This window comes from Argentina silus, assembly GCF_951799395.1.
Source record: "Argentina silus genome assembly, chromosome: 8".
NCBI lineage: Eukaryota > Metazoa > Chordata > Actinopteri > Argentiniformes > Argentinidae > Argentina > Argentina silus.
In genome coordinates, this window is record NC_139662.1 from 22,898,482 (window position 1) to 22,914,170 (window position 15,689).

Here is a 15,689-nt window from a genome sequence, read left to right on the forward strand (position 1 = left end):
CACACACACACACACACACACACACACACACACACACAGCCTTACATAAGAAGGGCTTCCTGAGGGGTCCCTGTGTGTGTTCATGTGTTTCCCGGCCTTCATGAGATTTTCCTGTCTTTCCAAACAGAGTCACAATGAACTGCATATACAGCAATCAGGACTTTTAGTAACATTGGGTAAATTAGACATGTTGATGGTCAGTTTTGTTGATATTATATTATTATTTATTTCTATATTTAGACGTACATAATAGCAAGACAATCGTCTCTAGCTTGGTGGATGGCACATGACACTCCCTTACTCTCATAGTGCTACATGGGCGTACTAGGGACGTAAGTAGAGCTCTGCTGCCTCCCTGTGGTCAGAAGTGGGAACTACAACAAATCTGTGCTTGTGTTCCCTACCTGTGACCTTCCCTATCTATGAACTTCAATATGAACTTACAATTTGAGTCTTAACCTTTCTCTCTCATCCTTCCCTCTCTCTTTTATCTCTCTCATCCTTCCCTCTCTCTTTTCTCTCTCTCTCTCCTCTAGCTGGAGGTGGAGCAGGCCACAGTGAGGAGGATGGAGAGGGAGCAGCAGAAAGCGGTGGGCCAGGCAGAGGAGTCTCTGTCTGAACAGCAGCAGCTGACCTCCGCCCTGACCCAGGAGCTCCAGAGAGCCAGCACCCAGGCCCTGGAGGAGGCCCAGAGAGTCTCCCAGCTCCGCCTGAGGCTGGAGGAGGAGAACAGTACCATGGAGGGCCTCCGGGTGGCGCTGGAGGGGGAGCAGGGCAGAGCAGCCCAGCTGGAGGCCAGAGCAGAGAGGCAGCTGGCTGAGTTTGACACGGAGCGAGAGCAGCTGAGAGCCAGGATCAGACGAGAGGAGGAGAGGAGCCGGGAGCTGGAGAAACTGGTGGAGGAGCTGAAGAGGAGGGTGGAGGGAGGAGGAGGGGGGAAGGAGGCGCAGGAGGTGCAGGAGGTGGCGCCCCCCAGGATGGCAGTGGAGGCATTGGCGGTGGTGGCCGCCTTGAGTCAGACCGAGGCTGATGGGAAGGCGAACGGCACCAAAACCACGCCCGGGTCAAAGGTCAACGGCCACCACCCCCCCAGAGAGACAGACCCTCCCCCCCAAGAGGTCGTGGGGGCGGAGAACGGCGTGGAGAACGGGGGAGGGCCAAGTCCGCACTCCCCTCTCCACCCTCAACCTCACCCCCACCCCCACTCCCACCCTCACCCCAACCTCTCCCCCTCCAGCACGGCCTCCTCCTCCCTCTCCTCCTCCCCCATCTCCTCCCCTGTGCTGGCCAAGCGGCTGGTCAGCCCGGGCTTCCATCAGTCCTGTTACCAGGCAGGCGTCAACCAGCGTTTCCATGCCGCCAGGCACAAGTTCCAGAGTCAGGCTGAGTTGGAGCAGCTCCAGCAGGGCAGCCTGGCGCCCCTCTCCCCCCGGGACCTCTCCCCCACCACCACCCCTGTCCCTCCTCTGCCCGAAAACACCTCTGCCAAGCAGCAGGCCCGCAACACCGTCACCCAGGTCCTGTCCCGCTTCACCAGCCAGCAGGCGGGGGCCAAACTGCCCCCGCTCAACAGCTCCCCGTTTGGGACAGACTACCGCAGCCTGGCAGCGTCCCCACCCGGGGGTAAAGGCTCGCCCGGACCCCTCTCTCCGGGCATCCGCTCCCCCCTCACCCCCCGGTCTGAGAGGATCCACCCGCCCCCCATCCCCCCTAAGAAGCCTGGTATGAGCCCCTCTCCAGCCTCCCCTGGCCCCCCAGCCCGGGCCAGCCTCTTCCCAGAGCTGACAGGGGGCTGTGGGCTCAGTAGTAGCGGGCAGGAGGGGGCCAAAGAGCCAGACCTGGTTCTGTCCTCCAGTAGCTAGGGGCTAGCAGCGGAGGGCTAACAGCTAGGGGCTAGCAGCTGAGGGCTAACAGCTAGGGGCTAGCAGCTGAGGGCTAACAGCTAGGGGCTAGCAGCTGAGGGCTAACAGCTAGGGGCTAGCAGCTGAGGGCTAACAGCCAGGGGCTAGCAGCTGAGGGCTAGCAGCTGAGGGCTAACAGCTGAGGGCTAGCAGCTGAGGGCTAGCAGCTGAGGGCTAACAGCTAAGGGCTAGCAGCTAAGGGCTAACAGCTAAGGGCTAACTCTGTGGTGTTCTACATTCCTGTCCTACATGCCCTCCCTTCCAGCAGTTTGCAGCTGATATACGTATGTCAAACAAGACTGTAATACAGTTGTAGCTGCATCAGTTTTCCTACCCCTATCCCACCCCCCTACCCCATCCCCCTACCCCATCCCCCTACCCCATCCCCTCTTTCTGACACTACCTTGCAAACGATCTGAAACACTGTTTTGTTTAAATTAAATACATTATATTCTGGATCCTTTTATTAGATGTATATGTTTTTTGGTTACATTGGTTATTGATTTTTTGTTTTTTTTTGTAACAGATTTGTAATCGATTTTTAAATAGTTGTTTTTGTCGTATATCCGTCTTTTAAAGTGATCATATTTATCATAGCCTATTTAGTAATTCCCACAGGACACCAACTGTGTAATAGAGATGTCTGAACTAAAAATCAATAAAGCTAAACTGACCAAACTAATGTGGCCTGTACAGGGACATGGAGACGAGTCTCTCTGGTTGGATGTGGCCTGTAGACCTACCATCCCCCAACCCTAACCTGAACCAGAAGTAAGGACCATGCAAGACCAACCTTAGATCAGAGTTAACAGGCGACATTAACTTTATCTTATCCTAATAACCCTACAAAGTATATGAGAGGACCATGTCCATGCAGCGGTCCAGCCCCCTAAAGCAATACAAACACTACTGTTCCCCAAGTGGGAAGTCTTGAACATGTAAATAAGAGGAAACTAAATGGAATTTGTTCTAGCAAATGCAGATGTACCACAACTGCAATAAACCTATTAACCCGTGAATCAGTTCTACCATGTTTGCTTCTCTATTCAGTAAAATCTACAATTGGAGTCTTTATAGAATACTAAAACACTATGGCCTCAGTTGGACAGTCACAGTCCTTTGGGATTGTTGCAGAAGGAAAAAAACAAAAAAAAACTTATAATTTGTACAGTACATAACCGCATGACATAGCTACCCATGCATGTGTTGTCATATGTGTGCATACTCTAGTGAATACACTGAATTACTTCTTCATGAGGAGGTAGAAACCCTCATCCACACCTTGCGCTAGGCTAGAAAAACAAGGTGATTCTCAAATATCATCACAAAACATTTTATTCAGGGAACATTATATTTAATCGAAAAGGGACCACGTTCAGAACAAGCATCTTGTGATATTGTTTATAGAGAAAAGTCCTGATTCTCCAGAACCCTAGACCTTTTGTAAAGCTCATTAACAAGATGGGGACCAGAGGTCAGACTTGCTGTAGCCTAATCATGTCTTTGTGTTACGTAGCCTAAGTTAAACATAAATCTATGTTTACATCTTGATCAAACAAGGGACACATTGTGTTGATTCAAAAACACTGTTATACTTTGTTTCATAATCTAACACATTCTTTACCTAGGCATATTGGTCTTCTATGTGTGGTTGTTTATGTTATTTCATAAAATTATAAACAAAAATAAACAAAAGCACCGATAATGCAGTTGCTTTATTCAGTTCACATCAGTTGTTCTGTTTCCTAATGACTCTGACAGTACACTGCCATTTGTCCTTGTGTAACTGAACTATGCAAAATGAGTCTGCATTTGGTTGTATGCGTTTCCAAATAAACATCCCGTGGATCAGTAAATTGATGTCATTTCTATCAGTCTGGTTCTTATCGCGTGGTTGTTTCAGACATTGATTTTGATTGGATGATACATGCTAATTAAGCGCAGGTGTGATGTTCGCACAGAGTCAAACCTTCCACCTTTAGTCCTTTTGAGAGGCACAATATCCGCAAGAATAACGATAAGGCTGTAACCATTACGACTTACGGAGATAATACAGCGCCTTGTCTTTCTGCTCCTGCTTGGTCCTACTTGCGGATCTCAACCTGTCAAACCTTCTCCCGTGGATAACGATGCTCTCCTCATCCACTTTCTTCCGTCAATCAACGAAGAGAATTGATCAGGAGCATTTATTGGGGAGTCTGGGGATGTTTCGACCACTGCCACTGCTGTTAACGTTGACAGTGAGGATCAAGCACCGCTAGAACAGGACCAAGTCACCGAAAGCCCGGGAGAAACATCTGAGGAATCCTTTGAAAACGAGAGGCCACTTTGGTCCGTTAGTTCTGAGTTCGGTAACTCGCATTTGAAATACCTGCCCGGTGGTGTGAAGGTGACGGCGACGACTCTCTCCCCGAATTTGTTAAAGATTTGATGAGAGCTTGTGGGCTTTCAGGCTGTTGCTGAGATTGTGGCCTAACTGATGATTGATTCAGGGGACAGGACGACACAGGTCGAGATGCCACCTAAGCAGCACAGAGGTGAGGGGTTTGTAAGTGACTCCATTGTCCTTGTTTCTAGACTAAAAATGTAAATATAACTAAAAGTCATGCAGTCGAGGACATTAAATGTGTGGATACATCTGCTCATCCTTGCATGTGTTTGTGTTGCAGAACGGACATATTCATGAGACCATAGGACCTTCAAATAAATAATTTATTGGAAAATAAATAAACTTGTGTTGTATTTTCTTCTGGTACATACAATTAAAAGCTCTCATTTTTCACCGAAGGGGCCCTGTAGTAGTCTAAATGCGTTCAATTTCTATTTTAGAATAGAATATGACTCATAGACTCAAAGTGTTCTTCCAGTATTGTGACGTTTAAGGTTAGGGTATAAAAGCAGCTCGTCTTGTGATTTGTATCAGTCGGCCTCGCAAATATTATATACGGACATCCATCAGAACCAGACTGATTTCTCTATTCCGCTGGCGCATCTCTCCAGGTGAGTTGGCCTCGTATGGCTGGTTGTTCTGGGCTGCATTTGAACTCAAATGGGCCTAAAAGCTCCATCACCACCATGTGTTATAATGAACCAGCTGGCAATATCCAGTCAATGCCAGTAGCGGACTGGCCATCTGGAGCACCGGGAGAAGTCCCGGTGGGCCGGTCGGTCTGTGGGCTTCGCGCAGCCCCCCCTTTTAAAACCAGATATATTAGCAACTGGTCAGGTTAGCCACGTGACTTGCACCAGTACACATGTCTCATCAAAATGCATCATATTTGATAACAATAATAATAAAAAAATAAAAAAATAAAAAAGAGCTATAGGCATATTTACTAGTCTCCTATGGAGATTCCAATTCAAACGTGTTTGTCTCCAGACATCTTCGTTGTCATGGTATTTGATTATGACGTAGAACTGTATGATAATGATCTGCGTTCTACAGATCAGGGTTCAGACCGACTGAACGACTCGCATCCGACATCCAAATGGATGCAATTACCGTAAGTACCCCAATAATACTGACCAGCTCCTCCATAATGTTGTAGAAATTCCATTTGTTAATGCTTGAGCCCTACTCTATTTTCACCTGACTATTTTGTCTAGGCTGGACAACTTGGTGCGTCAAACCAAGCCTCATTTCCCCCGTCTGATCCACCACACGAGGCCCACTGGACAGGAAGTGAACATACGGGTACGCAGTAAGCAACACGAGCTACAACTAGGCTCCCGATAAAGTTATCTAATGTTTTACTTGATGTTCTCCAACTTCTCCTGTGTACAAATGAAAGAAACAAGCCTATATTCTCTCTCTTCTACCAGGATGGAGTAATGGTAACAACTATCACTACCATTACCACTATCATTATAATTATCCACTTGGCTCGGCCCCTCCCCCTGGATACCAGGCCTCTCCCCCTGGACACTCAGCCCCTCCCCCTGGATACCAGGCCCCACCCCCTGGACACTCAGCCCCTCCCCCTGGACACCAGGCCCCACCCTCTGGATACCAGGGCCCTCCCTTTGGACACCAGGGCTATAGTGTCTCTCAGCACCAGCACCAGCACTTTGGCTCCTCCTCCTCAGGAAACATCTGGCCAGTCAGGGAGCAAGGTTTGACCTCACCGTTACATGCTATTCATACCAGAGCCGTAGAAGAGGCTTCTGACCACCAGATACTTATGGAGCAATTCAACTAGTTCTCCTCTAACTGTTTCTCTGCATGGCTTATTCATTCTCTGTCCTCAGGAGGCCAGCCGTCAACCATGCAGGGCCCGGCCTCATTCTTGAAGAGCCTGGCCTTATTCTTTCAGAGCCCGGCCTTATTCTTGCAGAGCCCGGCCTCATCCATGCAGGGCCCGGCCTCATCCATTCAGGGCCCGGCCCCATTCTTGCAGAGCCCGGCCTCATCCATTCAGGGCCCGGCCCCATTCTTGCAGAGCCCGGCCCCGTTCGTGCAGGGCCCGGCCCCGTCCGTGCAGGGCCCGGCCCCGTCCGTGCAGGGCCCGTCCCCGTCCGTGCAGGGCCCGGCCTCGTCCGTGCAGGACCCGGCCTCACCCATGCAGTGCCTGGACTCATCCGTGCAGGCCTCAGTCACAGTGACTCGGTTGATGGGAGCCCTCCCATCACTTCCAGGCCAGCCTCTCACACAGTAAGGGTTCATTTAACAACACTAATCACAGTTTAGTACAGCATAGTGCTGGCAAAACTAGGCACAACTGTATTCACTTTGTTTATACTTCATGAGGGGTTTGTAAGTGACTCCATTGTCCTTGTTTCTAGACTAAAAATGTAAATATAACTAAAAGTCATGCAGTCAGTGCTGTCGAGGACATTAAATGTGTGGATACATCTGCTCATCCTTGCATGTGTTTGTGTTGCAGAACGGACACATTCATGAGACCATAGGACCTTCAAATAAATCATTTATTGGAAAATAAATAAACTTGTGTTGTATTTTCTTCTGGTACATACAATTAAAAGCTCTCATTTTCACCGAAGGGGCCCTGTAGTAGTCTAAATGCGTTCAAATTCTATTTTAGAATAGAATATGACTCATAGATTCCAAGTGTTCTTCCAGTATTGTGACGTTTAAGGTTAGGGTATAAAAGCAGCTCGTCTTGTGATTTGTATCAGTCGGCCTCGCAAATAGGCCCCTAGGCTGTTTATAGACGGACATCCATCAGAGCCTATTTCTCCCAGGCTCTTGTTGTGCTTTAGAGTTTCCTCTACATTGAAAACTGACATGTACTGCAATGCTTCGATGTTGTCCGGCAGTCTCACCCTCAACTCGTTAGTGAGGGAGATGGTGAAGGCTACACACCGCTTTTGGACATTGTTCTTGTCCTCAGGCGCAAGGTGGAGCTCAGCTGCCTTTGACTCAAAAAGGTAACCAAGGTATGGTTTGGGACTGATATCCATCAATTGGCTCTTTGAGTACATCAATATTTGCCAGTGGATTCAGCACCCTGCTACTCACAGACTTTATCAGGCTAACCAAGCTGTTGTTAGAAATTATTTTTATGAAAACAGTTGCATTATAATGCTCAATAGCAGACGAGTAAATAAAGCTATTCAGTTCTTTATTTAGGGTGATTAAAATAATTGTATTTGATATTTCATGTGCAAATCAATTGAATTAACTTGTTTTTTAATTATCTGATTCAGGAAACATTTATCTTTGGTAATCATTAACTTTTTATTGAAAAGTTGTTAATAATTGTATTTGATATTCCATATACAAATCAATTGAATGAATATGTTTTTTATTCATCTGATACAGGGAACATTTGTTTGATAATCATTAACTCTTGATTGAGAAGTGTTGAAAAACATTATTATAAGAAACAGTTTATTATTGCTATAAAAAATACATTACTGCAGTGTGTTAAATTTACTAACGTGATGGCCTGTTGATAAATGAGATGAATCAAGCATTAGTTCCATGGTACGTTGGATTAATACATGAAGAGATAAGGGTCAGGTCATCAAGATTGATGTTGCAACACACACATAACACAAGAATGATGTCATGGAAAAATACTAGGCTAGGAAAGGACAAATCAGAGTAGGTGTATGTTCTCTTCAGCAGGTCAACTTGTTCCATCTCTACCTGGAACGGATCGAGTGTCAGGGCTGGGACTAGGGCTGGGACTAGGACTAGGACTGGGACTAGGACTGGGACTGGGACTAGGGCTGGGACTAGGGCTGGGACTAGGGCTGGGACTAGGGCTGGGACTAGGGCTGGGACTAGGGCTGGGACTAGGGCTGGGACTAGGGCTGGGACTAGGACTGGGACTAGGGCTGGGACTAGGACTGGGACTAGGGCTGGGACTAGGGCTGGGACTAGGACTGGGACTAGGACTGGGACTAGGGCTGGGACTAGGGCTGGGACTAGGGCTGGGACTAGGGCTGGGACTAGGGCTGGGACTAGGACTGGGACTAGGGCTGGGACTAGGGCTGGGACTAGGGCTGGGACTGGGACTGGGACTAGGGCTGGGACTAGGGCTGGGACTAGGGCTGGGACTAGGACTGGGACTAGGGCTGGGACTGGGACTAGGGCTGGGACTAGGGCTGGGACTGGGACTAGGGCTGGGACTAGGGCTGGGACTAGGGCTGGGACTGGGACTAGGGCTGGGACTAGGGCTGGGACTGGGACTAGGGCTGGGACTAGGGCTGGGACTGGGACTAGGGCTGGGACTGGGACTAGGGCTGGGACTAGGGCTGGGACTAGGGCTGGGACTAGGACTGGGACTAGGGCTGGGACTAGGACTAGGGCTGGGACTAGGACTGGGACTGGGACTGGGACTAGGACTGGGACTAGGGCTGGGACTGGGACTAGGGCTGGGACTAGGGCTGGGACTAGGACTAGGACTGGGACTAGGGCTGGGACTGGGACTGGGACTAGGACTGGGACTAGGGCTGGGACTGGGACTAGGACTGGGACTAGGGCTGGGACTAGGACTGGGACTAGGCCTGGGACTAGGGCTGGGACTAGGGCTGGGACTGGGACTAGGGCTGGGACTAGGGCTGGGACTGGGACTGGGACTAGGGCTGGGACTAGGACTGGGACTGGGACTAGGACTGGGACTAGGGCTGGGACTGGGACTGGGACTGGGACTGGGACTAGGGCTGGGACTAGGGCTGGGACTGGGACTAGGACTGGGACTAGGGCTGGGACTAGGGCTGGGACTAGGACTGGGACTGGGACTGGGACTAGGGCTGGGACTGGGACTAGGGCTGGGACTAGGGCTGGGACTGGGACTAGGACTAGGGCTGGGACTAGGGCTGGGACTGGGACTGGGACTAGGGCTGGGACTAGGGCTGGGACTGGGACTAGGACTGGGACTGGGACTGGGACTGGGACTGGGACTAGGACTGGGACTGGGACTGGGACTGGAACTGGGACTAGGACTGGGACTGGGACTGGGACTAGGACTGGGACTAGGGCTGGGACTAGGACTGGGACTAGGGCTGGGACTGGGACTAGGGCTGGGACTAGGACTGGGACTAAGGCTGGGACTAGGGCTGGGACTAAGACCGGCCTAAAACACCAAGAGAGGAGAGCCAAGTCTAAACCAAGCTCCTCCCCAACCACATAGCCAATCACAATCACTGTTTACCGTAAATGCTTTGTTTGACTGTTTGAATGGATCAATTTCTGGAGGGTTGGTTACAGATGAACAGCTTGCTGACTGTGATTTTCTTCGCCAAAAGTGGTCCTTGTACAAGCCTAGAATTTTGACATAGAAATAAATAGCTAAAAGTAAGAAGTAGTTTCTCTTCTCCTTCAAATAAACGAACACGTTTTCACATCATACAAGTCCTCTCCCCGCGTTTTCCCCCTCAGGGATTCCATGGCCAAAAACTCCTCCGTTATCTCAAAATTGTCATTAATCCCTCTGATAAAAATGACAAGCTGAGGGTGTCCTTTATGTCATTACTTTCGTCCAGTGCCAAGGAATATAATGTAAATGACTCCGCTTTTTTGTTTAGCTTGCTAGCTAAGTCTTCGTCAACACGGGGAGTCACTGTCCTGCGTGATGAGGTCATTTGTTCAAATGTGTTCTTGCTCTCAGGACACCAGATCCCTGCTGTCTCCACCATGCACTCTCTGAGAAACCCCCCTTACCTGCTGTCTCCACCATGCACTCTCTGAGAAACCCCCCTTACCTGCTGTCTCTACCATGCAGTCTCTGAGAAACCCCCCTTACCTGCTGTCTCTACCATGCAGTCTGAGAAACCCCCCTTACCTGCTGTCTCTACCATGCAGTATGAGAAACCCCCCTTACCTGCTGTCTCTACCATGCAGTCTGAGAAACCCCCCTTACCTGCTGTCTCTACCATGCAGTATGAGAAACCCCCCTTACCTGCTGTCTCTACCATGCAGTCTCTGAGAAACCCCCCTTACCTGCTGTCTCCACCATGCACTCTCTGAGAAACCCCCCTTACCTGCTGTCTCCACCATGCACTCTCTGAGAAACCCCCCTTACCTGCTGTCTCCACCATGCACTCTGAGAAACCCCCCTTACCTGCTGTCTCTACCATGCACTCTCTGAAACCCCCCTTACCTGCTGTCTCCACCATGCACTCTCTGAAACCCCCCTTACCTGCTGTCTCCACCATGCACTCTCTGAGAAACTCCTTCTGAGAAAGGCTTGCTGGTCTTTGCTAATTTGAATGCCAGCAAATAAGTTGCCTTCGTGCTTGATTCTTGGATGGCAGTTTGTCGGATGAAGGTGTTTTGCTGAGCCTGAGACTAGCTGCCAACCTCCGTTCTGGCGGTGACTGCTTGTTAGCGTCATTAGCATGTTTGGTGGAAAAGTGACGGCTGATGTTGTATTCCTTTAAAACCGCAACGGTTTCTTGGCAAATAAGACATACAGCCTTTGACCGGACTTCAGTGAAAAAGTATTTAGTTGCCCATTCCTTATTAAACACTCGGCACTCACTGTCGACTTTTCTTTTCTTTGGCCCACTCATCGTTGCAGACGGGTTCAGAACAGCAGTAATAACAGCAGTATAATAGCAGTAATAACAGAGTAGCCCGGGCTCCGCAAAATCAACTCAATGTATCACTGCCCCTTAGTGCGCCACCTGGTGGAACGCCAGGCATTACAGGACAAGGTCAAATGAATGCAGTTTAGTAATTTAATTAATATTCAACCCTCAAATCTGTACCAATCTTCGGCGGGTCGGATTAAAAAGACAAACGATGTGGCCGTAGTTTGCCCACCCCTGCCATCGGACTTTCAAATAAATAATTTATTGGAAAATAAATAAACTTGTGTTGTATTTTCTTCTGGTACATACAATTAAAAGCTCTCATTTTCACCGAAGGGGCTAAATGCGTTCAAATTCTATTTTAGAATAGAATATGACTCATAGACTCCAAGTGTTCTTCCAGTATTGTGACGTTTAAGGTTAGGGTATAAAAGCAGCTCGTCTTGTGATTTGTATCAGTCGGCCTCGCAAATATTATATACGGACATCCATCAGAACCAGACTGATTTCTCTATTCCGCTGGCGCATCTCTCCAGGTGAGTTGGCCTCGTATGGCTGGTTGTTCTGGGCTGCATTTGAACTCAAATGGGCCTAAAAGCTCCATCACCACCATGTGTTATAATGAACCAGCTGGCAATATCCAGTCAATGCCAGTAGCGGACTGGCCATCTGGAGCACCGGGAGAAGTCCCGGTGGGCCGGTCGGTCTGTGGGCTTCGCGCAGCCCCCCCTTTTAAAACCAGATATATTAGCAACTGGTCAGGTTAGCCACGTGACTTGCACCAGTACACATGTCTCATCAAAATACATCATATTTGATAACAATAATAATAAAAAAAAGAAGAAAAAAAAAGAGCTATAGTCCTATTTACTAGTCTCCTATGGAGATTCCAATTCAAACGTGTTTGTCTCCAGACATCTTCGTTGTCATGGTATTTGATTATGACGTAGAACTGTATGATAATGATCTGCGTTCTACAGATCAGGGTTCAGACCGACTGAACGACTCGCATCCGACATCCAAATGGATGCAATTACCGTAAGTACCCCAATAATACTGACCAGCTCCTCCATAATGTTGTAGAAATTCCATTTGTTAATGCTTGAGCCCTACTCTATTTTGACCTGACTATTTTGTCTAGGCTGGACAACTTGGTGCGTCAAACCAACCCTCATTTCCCCCGTGTGGTCCACCACACGAGGCCCACTGGACAGGAAGTGAACATACGGGTACGCAGTAAGCAACACGAGCTACAACTAGGCTTGTTTGTTTTACTTGATGTTCTCCAACTTCTCCTGTGTACAAGTGAAAGAAACAAGCCTATATTCTCTCTCTTCTACCAGGATGGAGTAATGGTAACAACTATCACAACCATTACCACTATCATTATAATTATCCACCTGGCTCGGCCCCTCCCCCTGGATACCAGGCCCCTCCCCCTGGACACCAGGCCCCTCCCCCTGGACACCAGGCTCCTCCCTCTGGATACCAGGGCCCTCCCTTTGGACACCCGGCCTATGGTGTCTCTCAGGACCAGCACTTTGGCTCCTCCTCCTCAGGAAACATCTGGCCAGTCAGGGAGCAAGGTTTGACCTCACCGTTACATGCTATTCAGACCAGAGCCGTAGAAGAGGCTTCTGACCACCAGATACTTATGGAGCAATTCAACTAGTTCTCCTCTAACTGTTTCTCTGCATGGCTTATTCATTCTCTGTCCTCAGGAGGCCAGCCGTCAACCATGCAGGGCCCGGCCTCATCCGTGCAGAGCCCGGCCTCATCCATGCAGGGCCCGGCCTCATTCTTGCAGGGCCCGGCCTCATTCTTGCAGGGCCCGGCCTCATCCATGCAGGGCCCGGTTTCATTCTTGCAGAGCCCGGCCTCATCCGTGCAGGGCCCGGCCTCATCCATGCAGGGCCTGGCCTCATCCATGCAGACCTCACCCTCAGTCACAGTGACTCGGTTGATGGGAGCCCTCCCATCACTTCCAGGCCAGCCTCTCACACAGTAAGGGTTCATTTAACAACACTAATCACAGTTTAGTGCAGCATAGTTCTGGCAAAACTAGGCACAACTGTATTCACTTTGTTTATACTCATAAAGGATATTCAGTGTTAAAATGTACGAACTGTACCTTTGCAGTGATGGCAACAGAGCACTAATGGTGTTAGTGGAGCGTAAAATGTGTTGTCAGAGTTTTAAAGATCAAAGGAAATAATGAATTAACAAAGTAATGTATAACTGTGTTGTTGTTTTAAACCTGATGTGGGTTTCTCTCCTGCAGAGAGGAGTCAGAGGAGTGTCTGATGGGATACCTGCTGTTGCAGTTAATGACCACCTTCAACACTGTGAGTGGCTTCAAATGCCTGACACCCACTTAACACAACCACTATGATGACATTACACATTTCAGTCTTCATGTGTGTTCAATTCGGTGCACATTTGCAGCTCACACATGGTTTTCATCTATGTATTTTACTCACTTTACAATCATTTGTGAATTATAATTTTTCTTGACTCTACTAAATTTTTTGTGCTGCTTGGGACAATCCACAGTTATTCCCCCTGGTGAAGGCTTCTCATCCCAAGACCCCATCACCACCCCCGCTGGCTCCTTCACCTACGACCCCACTACCAGCCCCGCTGGCTCCTTCACCTACGACCCCACTACCAGCCCCGCTGGCTCCTTCACCTACGACCCCACTACCAGCCCCGCTGGCTCCTTCACCTACGACCCCACTACCAGCCCCGCTGGCTTCTCCACCTACGACCCCACTACCAGCCCCGCTGGCTCCTTCACCTACGACCCCACTACCAGCCCCGCTGGCTCCTTCACCTACGACCCCACTACCAGCCCCGCTGGCTTCTCCACCTACGACCCCACTACCACCCTCACTGGCTCCTTCACCTACGACCCCACTACCAGCCCCGCTGGCTTCTCCACTTACGACCCCACTACCAGCCCCGCTGGCTTCTCCACCTACGACCCCACTACCACCCTCACTGGCTTTGACCTTTAAGACCCCACCACCACCCCCACTGACTTCGACCTTTAAGACCCCACCACCACCCCCACTGGCTTCGACCTTTAACACCCCACCACCACCCTCACTGGCTTTGACCTTTAAGACCCCACTACCAGCCCCGCTGGCTTCTCCACCTACGACCCCACCACCACCCTCACTGGCTTCGACCTTTAAGACCCCACCACCACCCCCATTGGCTTCGACCTCTTTGACCCCACCACTGGCTACTCCACCTACGACCCCACCACCACCCCCACTGGCTTCGACCTTTAAGACGCCACCACCACCCCCACTGGCTTCGACCTTTAAGACCCCACCACCACCCCCACTGGCTTCGACCCCACCACCACCCCCACCACCACCCCCACTGGCTTCGACCATTAAGACCCTACCACCACCCCCACTGGCTTCGACCTTTAAGACCCCACCACCACCCCCACTGGCTTCAACCTCTTTGACCCCACCACCACCCCCACTGGCTTCGACCTTTAAGACCTCACCACCACCCCCACTGGCTTCGACCTCTTTGACCCCACCTCTGGCTACTCCACCTACGACCCCACCACCACCCCAGCTGGCTACTCCACCTACAACCCCACCACCACCCCCACTGGCTTCAACCTTTAAGACCCCACCACCACCCCCACTGGCTTCGACCTCTTTGACCCCACCACTGGCTACTCCACCTACGACCCCATCACCACCCCAGCTGGCTACTCCACCTACGACCCCACCACTGGCTACTCCACCTACGACCCCACCACCACCCCCGCTGGCTTCGACCTTTAAGACCCCACCACCACCCCCGCTGGCTTCGACCTTTAAGACCCCACCACTGGCTACTCCACCTACGACCCCACCACCACACCCGCTGGCTTCGACCTTTAAGACCCCACCACCACCCCCACTGGCTTTGACCTTTAAGACCCCACCACCACCCCTACTGGCTACGACCTTTAAGACCCCACCACTACACCCGCTGGCTTCAACCTTTAAGACCCCACCACCACCCCCGCTGGCTTCGACCTCTAAGACCCCATTCCCACCTCCGCTGGCTTCGACCTTTAAGACCCCACCACCACCCCCGCTGGCTTCGACCTTTAAGACCCCACCACCACCCCTACTGGCTTCAACCTCTTTGACCCCACCACTGGCTACTCCCCCTACGACCCCACCACCACCCCTACTGGCTACGACCTTTAAGACCCCACCACCACCCCCACTGGCTTCAACCTCTTTGACCCCACCACTGGCTACTCCACCTACGACCCCACCACCACCCCCGCTGGCTTCGACCTTTAAGACCCCACCACCACCCCCGCTGGCTTCGACCTTTAAGACCCCACCACTGGCTACTCCACCTACGACCCCACCACCACACCCGCTGGCTTCGACCTTTAAGACCCCACCACCACCCCCACTGGCTTCGACCTTTAAGACCCCACCACCACCCCCACTGGCTTCGACCTTTAAGACCCCACCACCACCCCCACTGGCTTCGACCTTTAAGACCCCACCACCACCCCCACTGGCTTCGACCTCTTTGATCCCACCACCGGCTACTCCACCTACGACCCCACCACCAGCCCAACTGGTTTCACCACCTATGACCCCACCACCACCCCCACTGGCTTCTCCACCTATGACCCCACCACCAGCACCGCTGGCTTTGACCTCTATGACCCCACCACTGGCTTCTCCCCATATGACCCCACCATCTCAGACCACCCCACCCTCTGAGCCCCTCCTGAATGCCCCCTCG

General features: G+C 50.8%; 1 protein-coding gene across 1 annotated transcript in view; it reads left to right on the forward strand.

Moving 5' to 3' along the window:
* The window catches only part of cttnbp2nlb (CTTNBP2 N-terminal like b), a 23,243-nt gene extending 19,482 nt beyond the window's left edge, over nucleotides 1-3,761 (forward strand). The window contains exon 5 of the mRNA XM_083674939.1: nucleotides 537-3,761. Coding sequence (XP_083531065.1) covers nucleotides 537-1,862 — 1,326 coding nt within the window. The 3' untranslated portion in view covers nucleotides 1,863-3,761. The remainder of the gene's footprint in view (nucleotides 1-536) is intronic.
* The last annotated feature ends 11,928 nt before the right edge of the window (nucleotides 3,762-15,689 follow it).